This window comes from Sus scrofa, chromosome X (assembly GCF_054392235.1).
Source record: "Sus scrofa isolate SSC_HxYL_T2T_F1_AM1 chromosome X, Sscrofa_HxYL_maternal_Yorkshire_Landrace_v2.0, whole genome shotgun sequence".
NCBI classification, from domain to species: Eukaryota; Metazoa; Chordata; class Mammalia; order Artiodactyla; family Suidae; genus Sus; species Sus scrofa.
The window spans coordinates 46991089-47006010 of record NC_139401.1 but is presented as its reverse complement, the minus strand read 5'-3'; the positions used below and the strand labels follow the sequence as shown (position 1 = coordinate 47006010).

Sequence of the window (14922 nt, the reverse complement as noted above, 5' to 3'; positions counted from 1 at the left end):
TGGGTTGGGGATCCGGCATTGCCATGAGCTGTGGTATAGGTCACAGACACAGCTGGGATCCTGTGTTGCTGTGGCTGTGGTGTAGGCCAGCAGCTGAAGCTCTGATTCGACCTCTAGTCTGGGAACTTCCATATGCCACAGGTGTGGCCCTAAAAAGAAGAAAAAAAAAAATTCAGTATTGTCGCCGTTTTGGCTCAAGTTCAATTCCTGGCCTGGGAATTTCCACATGCCAAGGGCATGGTCTAAAACAAAACAAAAGATGGTATGATTATGCTGAAAACTGAAAAGGATCTAAAGATAAACTTTAGGACTAATAAGTGTATTTAGCAAGGTTGCTGCATAGAAAAAGCAATACACAAAAATTACATCTCTACATACCAGACATAACGAAATATAAAATTTCCCAAAAAGGTGTAATTTTCTTTTTTTTTTGTTTTTTCTTTTTTGTTTTTTTGCCATTTCTTGGGCCGCTCCTGTGGCATATGGAGGTTCCCAGGCTAGGGGTTGAATCGGAGCTGTAGCCACCAGCCTATACCAGAGCCACAGCAACGCAGGATCCGAGCCGCGTCTGCAACCTACACCACAGCTCACGGCACGCCAGATCCTTAACCCACTGAGCAAGGGCAGGGACCGAACCTGCAACCTCATGGTTCCTAGTCAGATTCGTTAACCACTGCGCCACGACGGGAACTCCGCAAAAAGGTCTAATTTTCAATAGCATCAAAAACCTATAAGAGGAGCTCCCATTGTGGCTCAGTGGTTAACGACAAACTCAACTGGCATCCATGAGGACAAGGGTTCTATCCCTGGCCTCCCTCAGTGGGTTAGGGATCCAGTGTTGCCGTGAGCTGTGGTGTAGGTCACAGATGCGGCTCGGATCCCACATGGCTGTGGCTGTGGTGCAGGCCGGTGGCTTCAGCTTTGATTCAACCCCTAGCCTGGGAACCTCCATATGCCGTGGGTGCAGCCCCCAAAAGACAAAACACACACAAAAAACCCCTGTGAGTAAATTTAATAAAAAGTATATACAAGACTACTTTGGACGAAACCGCAAAATTTTATTGAGAGAATTTTAACAATCCAATACGTGAACAGCCTGCATGGTTACAGCTTGTCTTCGTTTAAACCTGTGGCTGCTCTTCACCTGTAAGATAACATAACATTTGGAATTATTAGAACTTTATTTAGAAGACACCAAAGGCATACAAATAACACTACACTTTTAGTTTTATAAAATGGACTAAAACCAGAACCCTAAGGGTGACTGACCCTTGACTTATATCCAGTTAAACCTGTATACAGACTCTGAAGGCAGACTTTCAGGCATATTAATATTTTCCAAACACACCACCCTTTGCAGTGATACAGAGAAACAGAGACAGTTCCAATTCAGAACTGATTAAACTCAATGTTTCTATTCCGAAGTGGTGTAAGTAGGAAGCAAAAATCTGTGTACTTTTAGTAAAAAGCCAACCAAACAACAAATTTAAAAAACCCAAGAAACAGGAGTTCCCGTGGTGTCGCAGTGGTTAATGAATCCGACTAGGAACCATGAGGTTGCAGGTTCGATCCCTGGCCTTGCTCAGTGGGTTAACGATCTGGCGTTGCCATGAGCTGTGGTGTAGGTTGCAGACGATGCTCGGATCCCGCATGGCTGTGGCTGTGGTGTAGGCCAGCAGCTGTAGCTCCAATTGGACCCCTAGCCTGGGAACCTCCATATGCCTCGGGAGCAGCCCTAGAAAAGGCAAAAAGACAAAAAAAAAAAAAAAACCTAAGAAACAAAAGAAGCTTTTGAAAAGTTCCTTTAAGTGTTCTAACTTGAGGAACGTCCTGGTGGCTCAGGTGGTTGAGGACCTGGCATTGTCACTGCTGGGGTGGGGGTTTGATCTCTGGCCCAGGAATTTCCGTATGCCGCAGGTGCAGCGGAAAAAAAAAAAAGTTTTCACTTGAAAAAACATTCTGAATATAGGATATCTAAAACAGTAATGTCACACTTAGAATTGCTTCAATGAAATAAACAGGCTAGTTCTGCATTTGTTTTGGTTCTATTGTGGAAAAGTGCCAAATTCTATGAGCCTGTGTAGCAGCCCTTACATGGTAGTGGGTTAAACATTTGTCCCTGTTTTTGTCCACACTCCTGTTGTAATTTTGACTAGTGACTCTTTATACACTTAAAAAGCATTCCGGGAGTTCCCACGGTGGCACAGCAGGCTAAGGACCTGGCCTTGTCTCTGCGGCGGCACGGGTTCAATCCCCAGCCCAGCATGGTGGATTAAGGATCCAGCATTGCTGCAGCTGGGGTATAGGTCAAAGCTGCGGCTGAGATTCAATCCCTGGCCTGAGAGCTTCCATATGCCACGGAGGCAGCCAAAAAAAAGAACAAAAAAAAAAGCATTCCGGTGTGTATTAAAACTTTTTTTTTTTTTGTCTTTTTTGCCATTTCTTGGGCCGCTCCCGTGGCATATGGAGGTTCCCAGGCTAGGGGTCCAATCGGAGCTGTAGCCTATGGCCTACGCCACAGCCACAGCAACGCCAGATCTGAGCCGGGTCTGTGACCCACACCACAGCTCATGGCAAGACCAGATCCTTAACCCACTGAGCAAGGCCAGGGACCGAACCCGCAACCTCATGGTTCCTAGTTGGATTCGTTAACCACTGCGCCACGACGGGAACTCCATTTTTTTCTTTTTTTTGCCTGTCTTTTCTAGGGCCGCGCCCATGGCATGTGGTGGTTCCCAGGCTAGGGGTCCAATTGGAGCTACAGCTGCTGACCTACACCACAGCCACAGCAACGCCAGATCCAAGTCACATCTGCCACCTACACCACAGCTCATGGCAATGCCGGATCCTTAACCCACTGAGTGAGGCCAGGGATCGAACCTGAAACCTCATGGTTCCTAGTTGTATTCGTTAACCACTGAGCCATTACGGGAACTCCTGTATTATCACTTTTATGGTTACACTAGTTTTAAGCCATTACCATCAAAGGTAACATCAAACTGTGAAGGAAAATAGTACCATTTCTGAGAGTCTGGGGGGAAAAAAAGGACAGAAGCAGGGTGAAGAAAAAAAACCTAGAAATCCAGATAAACAGACAGATAGGTAGATGGAGAAAAGATTTACCTAATATCTGTTAGTGTCTTTTTCATATTCTTCATTGTGTATACTTGGTCTTTTGTCTGTTTTCTGCAAGATTATTTAAACTAGCAGATCTTCAACGCACAAATATGTTCTAAAAGCAATCTCACTGATTTACTTATTAGCTTATTATTTTTCCTTTTCCTAATGATTCATAACTGTAATTTATTAAGAATCCCCTTCCAGGGAGGGGGAGGGGGAAGAATCCCCCTTCTGTAGTTCCCATTGTGGCTCAGTGGTAACAAACTCGACTAGTATTCATGAGGACACAGGTTTGATCCCTGGCCCCACTCAGTGGGTTAAGCATCCAGCACTGCCATGAGCTGTGGTGTATGTAGGCTGGCAGCTACAGCTCTGATTAGACCCCTAGCTTGGGAACCTTCATATGCCGCAGGTGCAGCCCTAAAAATACAAAAAAAAAAAAGAAAAGAAAAGAAAAGAAAGAATCCCCTTCCTTTTCCCTTAGGTTTATTTTGTTGCCTTTTTACTAGTTTTTATATTAGATGCTCATGTAATTTATTATCTTTTCCTTTTTTAATAGCACGTGTATTTAAGGCCGTGATCTTCTATGTGTACATTTTAGCCATGTTCGCCTGAAAACTTTTTTTTTTTTTAGCCCTGCACCTGCGGCATACCGAAGTTCCTAGGCTAGGGGTTGAATTGGAGCTGCAGTGAGGCCTACACCACAGCCAAGGCAACACCAGATCCGAGCCACATCCACAGCTTGTGGCAACGCCAGCTCCTTAACCTACTGATCGAGGCCAGGAATCAAACTCACACCTTTATGGACACGATGTTGGGCTCTTAACCCACTGAGCCACAATGGGAACTCCTGAAAACTACCTTTTAACTTAAATAGTCTGGAATGGACCAAGAATGCAGAGTAAAAATATTTAGAAGATGAATGCAGGGTCATTTCTTCCCTAAACATCAAATGCTTCCTTTAAATTCAGAAGTTATGTGATTAATGGTCAGTAATTTGTGTGTGTTTGTGTCTTTTTGCCTTTTCTAGGGCCACTTCCCACAGCATATGGAGGTTCCCAGGCCAGGGGTCTAATCGAAGCTGTAGCTGCCAGCCTGCGCCAGAGCCACAGCAACGCGGGATCCGAGCCATGTCTGCGACCTACACCACAGCTCACGGCAACGCCGGATCACCAACCCACTGAGCAAGGGCAGGGATCGAACCGGCAACCCCATGGTTCCTAGTCGGAATCGTTAACCACTGAGCCACGATGGGAACTACAATGGTCAGTAATTTGGGAAACACACTTAAACTGATTACTCAGGAAGTACTTCAGTTATGGCCTGTGAAATTCAATCTTACCAATTTGATACCTCAAGGCACAAAATTTTCATGCCACTTTTTTTTAATGGGCACATCTGCAGCATATGGAAGTTCCCAGGCCAAGGTCCTTTAACCCATCACCAGGCAAGGGATCAAACCCCCACCTCTGCAGCAACCTGAGCCACTACAGTCAGATTCTTAACCCGCTGTGCCATAGTGAGAACTCCTTTCATGCCACATTTGACATGGTTAGAAGTGATTTTATCATAGTGTCCACATTTTATTAGGAATAGCAGCTCATCAAGACTGACAGTGGGGGAGTTCCCGTCGTGGCTCAGTGGTTAACAAACCCGACTAGCATCCAAGAGGACTCGGGTTCGATCCCTGGCCTCGCTCAGTGGCTTAGGGATCCACTGTTACCGTGAGCTATGGTGTAGGTCACAGATGTGGCTCGGATCCTGAGTGGCTGTGGTGTAGGTGAGCAGCTACAGAAAGAAGTGAAGGGATTTGGCAGCTCCCATTGCGGCAGTAATAAACCTGATTAGGATCCATGAGGACTCGGGTTTGATCCCTGGCCCCGCTCAGTGGGTTAAGGATCTGGCATTGCCATGAGCTGCAGTGTCAGATCCTGTATTGCTGTGACTGTGGCATAGTGGCGTAGGCTGGGAGTGGCAGCTCTGATCTCACCCCTCGCCTGGGAACTTCCATATGCCATGGGTGCGGCTCTTAAAAAAAAAAAAAAAAAAAGGCAAAGCAAAAAAGAAAAAGTTAAGAGATTTGCCCAGAATCATACAACTTATGATACTAGAGCATGTTTCATACAAACTGATGTGTGTTACAAGTTCATTACATATCTGTTAAATGCACATTTTTATAAAAGCATCTGAAAATGATTATTAGTTAAAGGGCTTATACTTAAAAGAAAATGCTTTCATTTTATAATTCAACATGGCTTTGATGCAATTTGTCTCTATACCTGATAGTCCATAAGGTCTAAACTACATTTCAAATCATCCACACGTGAACTGTTATTAAAGTTAACAGTGGAGTTCCCGTCGTGGCTCAGTGGTTAACGAATCCGACTAGGAACCATGAGGTTGTGGGTTCGACCCCTGGCCTTGCTCAGTGGGTTAAGGATCTGGCGTTGCCATGAGCTGTGGTATAGGTTGCAGACTTGGCTCGGATCCCGCGTTGTTGTGGCTCTGGCATAGACCAGCGGCTACAGCTCCGATTAGACCCCTAGCCTGGGAACCCCCATATGCCGCGAGAGCGGCCCAAGAAAATGGCAAAAAGACCAAAAAAAAAAAAAAGTTAACAGTAATGTTACTTCTGTATCATTAAAAACATAATATCTGAGTTCCTGCTGCTGCCCAGCGGGTTAATGGTCCGGCTTGTCTCTGTGGCATTGCCGGTTTGAGCCCCAGCCCGATGCAGCAGGGTAATGATGCCATGTTGTCACGGCACAGGTCAAAGCTGTAGCTCAGATTCGATCCCTGGCCCGGGAACTTCCATATGCCACAGGTGTAGCCGAAAAAAGAAAAAAAATTTTAAAAACAAAAATAAAATATTGTGGATGGAGTGCCTGTTGTGGTGCAGCGGAAATGAATCCAACTAGGAACCATGAGGTTTCAGGTTCGAACCCTGGCCTCGCTCAGTGGGTTACGGCTCCGGCGTTACCGTGAGCTGTGGTGTAGGTCGCAGATGCGGCTCGGATCCTGCATTGCTGTGGCTCTGGGGTAGGCCGGCGGCTATAGCTCCAATTAGACCCCTAGCCTGGGAACCTCCATATGCCATGGTGTGGCCCTCAAAAGACAAAAAGACACACAAAAAATATTGTGGAAAACAGACACCCTATAATTTGCATGCTTAATGGATAACATACCTCCCTCCGGCATTTCATCGGGCTCTGGATTTGGCAGAATCTTCTTGACATCAGCACCATCTTCATGCTCATATCCAGTCTTTGCCTCAGCCAGTTCCTGCTGATTAGCTTCCAGGACAGCCCCTTGCAAATAAAAAGTGTATCAATTTAAGAAGTAAATATGAGTTAGAACTAAGAGAATGATAATATTCATCCCTTCAGTGTCATGAAATAAAAGCCGCAGGCTAATGGGGTTAATAAGGTGATGTGTTAAGAATCACAAGAACATGGAGTTCCCGGCGTGGCGCAGTGGTTAACAAATCCGACTAGGAACCACGAAGTGGCGAGTTCGATCCCTGGCCTTGCTTAGTGGGTTAAGGATCTGGCGTTGCCGTGGGCTGTGGTGTAGGTTGCAGACGTGGCTTGGATCCCATGTTGCTGTGGCTCTGGCATAGGCTGGTGGCTACAGCTCCGATTTGACCCCTAGCCTGGGAACCTCCATATGCCGCAGGAGTGGCCCAAGAAATGGCAAAAAGACAAAAAAGACAAAAAAAAAAAAAAAAGTAGATTGTGAACTCAGGGTTGAAACAGTGTCTCCCAGTAGATTTAGCATGTTGCACGGCATGAGTAGACACGAATAAGTGCTGAATAGGGTAAAACGTCTTAAAAAAAAATACCTCAAAATGATTAACAATACACAAACCCACTGGTATGTCCTCTTCAGAAATGTCAGTGTCATGAATGATACAAAGACTAAAGAACTACTCTAGATTAAACAGGACTAAATAGACAGGACAATGAAAGGTAATGCATGATCCTGGACTGGATTCTGGATCCAAAAAAAAAAAAAAAAATTCCAGGAAGAAAATTATCAGGACAACTGGGGAAATCTGAATACACACTGCATATTTAATAACCGCATATTACAGCGGAAAAAAAAATGACTGCATAGTCTCACTGTCAGTGTTCCTGATTTTGATAATTGTACAGTGATTAGCCAAGAGAATGACTCCTTTGGTCTCAGGCTACATATACACTAATGTACTTAGGGTGGAAGCTCGTAATAGTTGCAACTTTATTTGAAGGATTCAGTATTAATAACAGCAAACAGATCAATAAGCGTATATCTGTGTATGTGGGGGTGTGTGTATATATATATGGAGAGAGATAGATATTGTTATATTTATCTATATGGGGGAAGGAAAGAGGATATGAAACCAATGTGGTTAAACCTCAATGGGTGAGTCTAGGTGAAAAGTATATGAGTTAACAGTACTATTCTTATAAACTTTCTATAAATTTTATATTTTGGGAAATATAAAGTAAAAATTAAAGAGAATATGTGATAACTATAGTGTACTTCAGGAAGACAAGACTGACTTTATTTATTTATTTTGCCATTTCTAGGGCTGCTCTGGTGGCATATGGAGGTTCCCAGGCTAGGGGTCGAATCAGAGCTGTAGCCACCGGCCTACACCACAGCTCACGGCAACGCCGGATCCTTCACCCACTGAGCGAGACCAGGGATCGAACCCACAACCTCATGGTTCCTAGTTGGATTCATTAACCACTGAGCCATGATGGGAACTCCAAGATTTACTTTACTTTTTAACTGTGGTTTAAAAACACGTAAAATTTACCATCTTAACCATTTTAAGTGTACTGTTCAGTAAGGAGTTGTTTTGGCATCATTAACAGCAACTAGGAATGGACTTTACACATTTGTTTTCCTGTATTCCGAAGCCCTTATTGGAAATGTCAATCTACGAATAAACCACAATAAATGTATAATTTAGGTATTTTACTCGTGTACTAAAAGCAGTGAGCATCAGCTATTTATAATGTCTGAAGTCTACATCATGTATAGGATTTCAATTACAATTAAAATGGAATTTTCTGAAGAGTGAGCTGAATGGATTCACAGGCCTATGACAAATCTTGTAGCTGTGACACCATTCTCAACTGGGGTAGCCAGAAACTTATTCTTTTAAGATAAAAGCTATATTCAGGGAGTTCCCGTCATGGCGCAGCCGAAATGAATCCAACTAAGAACCATGAGGTTGTGGGTTTGATCCCTGGCCTGGCTCAGTGAGTTAAGGATCCAGCATTGCTGAGCTGTGGTGTAGGTCGCTGATGGGGCTCAGATCCTGCATTGCTGTGGCTGTGGTGTAGGCTGGCAGCTGCAGTTCCAACTCAACCTCCAGCCTGGGGACTTCCATATGCCACGGGTGCAGCCATAAAAAGCAAAAAAAAAAAAAAAAGTTATATTTAAGTCCAAAGGTCCTATATGTAATGTTCCATAAATGAATCCCATGCAGAACAAAGTACCAAAAATGACAGCACAATTATTTATGAATAATAGCAAATACATTGTCTTACAGTGAGAATAAAGAAAATGGGATGGAAAGAAATGATTGGGCATTGTTGTCAGGCGTGATTTAGAAAACTTTAACAGTGGCCTGAGTTATGCAATGCTTCAAAATACTACGTATATATATATGGGAGATATATATATATATATATATATATATATATATATATATATATATGCATATATTGGAGTTCCCGTCGTGGCGCAGTGGTTAATGAATCCGACTAGGAACCATGAGGTTGCGGGTTCGGTCCCTGCCTTTGCTCAGTGGGTGAAGGATCCGGCGTTGCCATGAGCTGTGGTGTAGGTTGCAGACGCGGCTTGGATCCCATGTTGCTGTGGCTCTGGCGTAGGCCGGATAGACCCCTAGCCTGGGAACCTCCATATGCCGCGGGAGCGGCCCAGGAAACAGCAGAAAGACAAAAATAATAATAATAATAAAATAAAATAAAAGCCACTTATAAAAAAGCCACTTGGGAGTTCCCATTGTGGCACAGCAGAAACGAATCCAACTAGTATCCACGAGGATGCGAGTTTGATCCTTGCCCCTGCTCAGTGGGTTGGGGATCTGGCGTTGTCGTGAGCTGTGGTGTAGGTCACAGATGCGGCTTGGATCCTACGTTGCTGTGGCTGCGGTGTAAGCCGGCAGCTGCAGCTCTGATTCGACCCCTAGCCTGGGAATCTCCAAATGCCATGGATCCGGCCCCAAAAAGCAAAATACAAAAAAAAAACAAACAAACAACTTAAAAAATTCATACTAAACCAGCTACCTGGATGTCAGTATCCTGAATTTTCCGACTTTTAGCAAACTTACCATATAAAAATATCAATAGCCATCATTGACGACTCATTTCTGGAATCTCTTCACTGAACTATGTATTCCTGGGCCAATACTAGTTATATTACAGCACAAACATTTCAGTTTCAAGCCAGATCATTCACCTTTTTTTTTAATAGTAAAAGGAAGATACAAACTTTGGAATGCAATATAATTTTTTTTTTGTCTTTTTAGGGCCGCACCCACGGCATATGGAGGTTCCCAGGCTAGGGGGTCCAATCAGACCTACAGCTGCTGGCCTAAACCACAGCCACTGGCCTACACCACAGCCACAGCAATGCCAGATCCTAGCTGTGCCCGTGACCTACACCACAGCTCACAGCAACGCCGGATCCTTAACCCATTGAGCAAGGCCAGGGATCGAACCTGCGACCTTATGGCTCCGAGTGGGATTCGTTTCTGCTGTACCACGATGGGAATCCTGAAATATAAATCTTGTATTCAACAGTCAAATGCTCTTTGATAAACGCAATCCTTGAGTCTCAATGTTCTCATTTATAAAATTGGGGAAAATTCTTAGAGCGAGGTATTGCCTTAAGATGCAAGCCACTCTCTTCACTTTTCTAGCCAATTTTCAGACAATGTTTGAGATCCCTTCTATTATTTTCTTTCCTTCTATTACTGGTATAACACATGAGACACACACACACGTGCACACACACACACACACACACACGTGCACACACACACAAGGTATTCTTCCCTTTCCCTTCACCTTGAATTGCAGATGCTCCTTCAGTCTTTTTCTCTTGACCAGGTGGAATGTCCTCACTCAGAGTTGGTGGCTCCATTTGTTGAGGCTGCTTGCCACTGGGCTGTTGGGAGTACAGGGTGTGTGTGTGCGTGTGTGTGTGTGTGTGTGTGTGTGTGTGTGTGCAAGTGAAAAATTCTGTTACTAATACATGTCAACACTATAAATTACAGAATACATAGATATATTTGGTCCTAAGCAAATTTAAAGACTCCAATACTATTCAGTATACTTATTCCTTTTTTTTTTTCTTGGTCTTCTTTAGGGCCGTACCTGGGGCATATGGAGGTTCCCATGCTAGGGATCAATCCAAGCTGTACCTGCTGGCCTACACCACAGCTCACAGCAACGCCAGATCCTTAACCCACTGAGCGAGGCCAGGGATCGAACCCGCAACCTCATGGTTCCTAGTCAGATTCGTTACTGCTGAGCCATGACGGGACTTCCCGTATACTTATTCTTAATAAAGTTACTCTTCCCACTGAAATGCTACTCCAAGGAAACCATTACCCACAAGGACTTTGGAAGCTATTTTAATCTAGGTTGGGATGGATGTGTGCAATCTGCTGTTATTAACATAAGGAGGAAGTTATCAGCTATACTCCCAGGGAATATAACAGCATCCATCCAGGCACAAGGCGACCACCAGACTGTAATCCTCCTGGATCCAATTCCCTTGTCACATGGAAGACCTTTATCAGTGTATTTATATTAGTTTGACAGCATTTTCACAAAAATTAATTTCTACTAATAAAAAACAGCAAATGTTAAAACACTTACAACCACAGGCCCAAGGGCCCTGCAATATTCTTGGCCATAGCCTCTTCCTTTAGGTCTGTATGTTGACTTTATTCTCCGACTCATATTTCCCACTGAAAACAGAATATTGATTTGGAAAATGCACTTAAGAGGATAATTACATTTGAACACTTTCATGGACAAGTGATCATGTATACTATTTAATATTGAAAATATTTTCAAAATAAGTCTCGAGGTAATTGTGCTTGCTTCCCAAGCACAATAAATCTGGCAACTTACAAAAGCAACTGCTTATGTCATGGCCAAGCTGACAGAAAAATCACCTTAAAACCTCACCTTAAAAAGACAAGAACACCTTTCTGATGAAGTTTGGTTTCACAACTTGATTCACCATCATGGAGACATAAGAAAACACCACTAGAGAAAACGACTATTATCAAAAAGTCAAAAGACAGAGTTCCCGTCATGGCGCAGTGGTTAACAAATCCGACTAGGAACCATGAGGCTGCGGGTTCGATCCCTGGCCTCGCTCAGTGGGTTAAGGATCCAGCGTTGCCGGGAGCTGTGGTGTAGGTCGCAGACTCGGCTCGGACCTCGTGATGCTGTGGCTGTGGTGTAGGCTGGCAGCTACAGCTCCAATCACACCCCTAGCCTGGGAACTTCCATATGCCGCGGGATTGGCCCTAGAAATGGCAAAAAGACCAAAAAAAAAAAATTCAAAAGACAACAAGTGTTGAGGAGGATGTGGGAAAAAGGGAATCTTTGTGCATTGTTGGTAAGAATGTTAACAGGTGCAGCCACTGTGGAAAGCAGTATGGAGGTTTCTCAAAAAAACTAAAAATAGAACTACCATATGACTCAGCAACTCCCCTCTTGGGTATAGATACAAAAGAAACAAATGAACAAAAAAAAAAACTAATTCAAAAACACACAGGCACTCAATGTTCACTGCAGCATTATTAACAATTGCCAAGAGGAGTTCCCATTGGGCTCAGCAGTTATCAGAATTAATGAACCCGACTAGTATCCACGAAGACGGGGTTGGCTCCCTGGCCTTGCTCAGTGTGTTAAGGATCCTGAGTTGCTGTGAGCTGTGGTGTAGATTGCAGATGCAGCTCGGATCTGGCGTTGTTGTGGCTCTGGTGTAGGCTGGCAGCTGTAGCTCGGATTCAACCCCTAGCCTGGGAACCTCCACATGCCGAGGGGGCAGCCTAAAAAGACAAAAGACAAAAAAAATTTGCCTAGATGTGGAAGCAACATAAGTATCCACCAACAGATAAATGGATAAAGATGTGGTATATAATATACATACACAGTGGAATACTACTTAGCCATAAAAAATAATGAAATTTTGCCATTTGCAGCAACATGGATGGGCTTGGGAGATATTATATTAAGTGAAATAAGCCAGAGAAAGACACAAGTACTGTAGATGTGGAATCTAAAAACTACAACAAACTCAAACAAACAAAAAAAAACCTGAAATAGAGAAAAAAGCAAACAAAAGACAAACCAAAAAATACAACAAACTCCTGAATATAACAAAAAAGCAGCAGACGCACAGATAAAGAAAACTAGTGGTTATCAGTGTGAAGAGGGAAGGACAGAGGGACAAAATAGAGGAAGGGCATTAAGAGCTACACACTATGTATAAAATAAGCTACAAGCATATATTATACAACGCAAGGAACAGAGCCAATATTCCATAATAATTTTCAATGGAATATATAAACCATTAAAAACAGTGAACCATTATACTGCACCTTTGTAAGGTATAATATTGTACGTACACCAACTATACTTTTTTTTTTTGTCTTTTTGTCTTTTCTAGGGCTGCACCCGCGGCCTATGGAGGTTCCCAGGCTAGGGGTCGAATCAGAGCTGTAGCCGCCGGCCTACACCAGAGCCACAGCAATGCAGGATCCAAGCCGCCTCTGAGAGCTAAACCACAGCTCACGGCAACGCCGGATCCTTAACCCACTGAGTAAGGCCAGTGATTGAACCCGCAACCCCATGGTTCCTAGTCGGACTCGTTAACCACTGCGCCTCGATGGGAACTCCTACACCAACTATACTTCAACTTAAAAAAAAAAAAACACTAGAAAATTTTAAGACTACTTTTGGTACACTATTCTCATATACTAAGCCCTTCCTCCCCTCCACAAAGTTTTAGTGGAACACAAAGCCACACTCACTCTTTTACCTATTATCTACGGCTATTTTCTGCCCTAAAATGGCAGGGTCGAGCGGCTACAATAAACACATAACGTGGCACTCTCCTTCCCTGGCACCCTGCTTAGGGCACTACAGATCCCAGGAGGAAGTCAAAACCACACAGAGCTCCCCGTTTCTAGGCCTTTCCTTTACCGCCTGCCCGGCCCCCTCTGCCGACTCTGGATTCCAAACTATGTCTGCAGTTCCAGGGCCTCCAAGACTCATCTACCTCAAATAAGGCCCCCAAGGCTCGCCCCGTCTTCATCTGACCACCTCCCAATTTGGCAGAGACGGAGGAGGAGTACTTGATGGAAAAAAAGTACCGCTTTGCTAAAAAGATTCCATTTTACTCCTGGACTCTCCAATATAGAAAAAGTTTGTAATCTAACAGCCACATCTAGCCTCCACTGCAGACTCTGGATTCTGTGCTCTGTCGACAGATCCAGGCACCTCCAGGACCCAGATCCCTCAAATAACGCCCCCAAGCCTCTCTCCACCTTCATCGGACCCCCTGCCCTCCACCGCCTGCCCTCCTTCCTTTCCCGCCACCACAACCAAAGCCATGGTGGCCGCGACACCTGTGAAAAAGGACGACGACCTCGAGGATCTTCCTCCTTGGAGGCCACAGGGCACACCGCCCAATCCGCTGGCTCTCCTCACACGCACACACACTTAAACTGCCCACAGGATGCACACTTAAACTCTGGGGACCTACCTGGAGAGCCTCAGCCACGTAAGAAGAAACCAGATGCTAAGACGCGAAGATGCAACCCGCACAGCTCGGAACCCACACCACGTTGCAAGCTGCACGTCCAAGGCGGACTGGACCGTGGGCATGCGCACTGTGTCTAGCGAGCGCCCCGTGGGCTGGCGTTTCCGCCCCCCGCCACGGGAACCGCACGGGACCCCACCGGGGGCTCGCGGATCTGTGCTCTGCCAGCAGTCTCTGGTGCCTCCAGGGCCAGATGCTGCAAAACCCGTCCCCCACCCCCAATAGTCGCCCAACTTTCAATTGCTCTCTCCCCTCTGTGGCCCATCTTTCTCCCTTATCCCAGCCCCGCCACTGAGACAGGGGCTATGGTGGCTGCCTGTGAGCAAGGTTTAATGCCTACTACAACAGAAATGGCCATATACTCCATAGGATTTACAGAGGCCCGAGGGTCTCCAAACCTAATATTCAAAATGTCTAGCATATGATTCCAAATTACTCAGAATACTTGAAAAATAGAACTACCCCGGGAGAAAAATAGGATGTTCAGAAGTAAAGTATATAGGAGTTCCTGTCGTGGCACAGTGGTTAACGAATCCGACTAGGAACTATGAAGTTGCAGGTTCGATCCCTGGCCTTGCTCAGTTGGTGAAGGATCCGGCGTTGCCATGAGCTTGTGGTGTAGGTTGCAGACGCGGCTCGGATCCCGCGTTGCTGTGACTGTGGCATAGGCTGGTGGCTACGGTTCCAATTCGACCCCTACCCTGGGAACCTCCATATGCCGTGGGAGCAGCCCTAGAAAGGGCAAAAAGACAAAAAAGAAAAAAGAAAAAGTGTATAAATTTCTCATTACTGTGTGGTATCATTGAAAATTCATCAAACTAGCTCAACCATAAAGCAAATAAATGGACTTAAAACTATTAAAAATAAAAGTTGAACCACTGCATGACTCAGCAGTTCCACTCCTGGGTAGATCCAAAAGAAACAAAAACACGA

General features: G+C 44.7%; 1 protein-coding gene across 1 annotated transcript; it reads right to left on the bottom strand.

The window, feature by feature from the left end:
- Positions 1-1037: 1037 nt before the first annotated feature.
- Positions 1038-14011, bottom strand: LOC146394584 (X antigen family member 3-like). The gene is made up of 5 exons (XM_085008027.1): positions 13933-14011; positions 11025-11116; positions 10209-10308; positions 6306-6428; positions 1038-1144 (listed from the first exon to the last, which is right to left on the bottom strand). Exons 2-5 carry the CDS (start codon positions 11106-11108, stop codon positions 1122-1124), a joined length of 330 nt encoding a protein of 109 aa, XP_084864153.1. The 5' UTR covers positions 11109-11116; positions 13933-14011; the 3' UTR covers positions 1038-1121.
- Between the last annotated feature and the right edge of the window lie 911 nt (positions 14012-14922).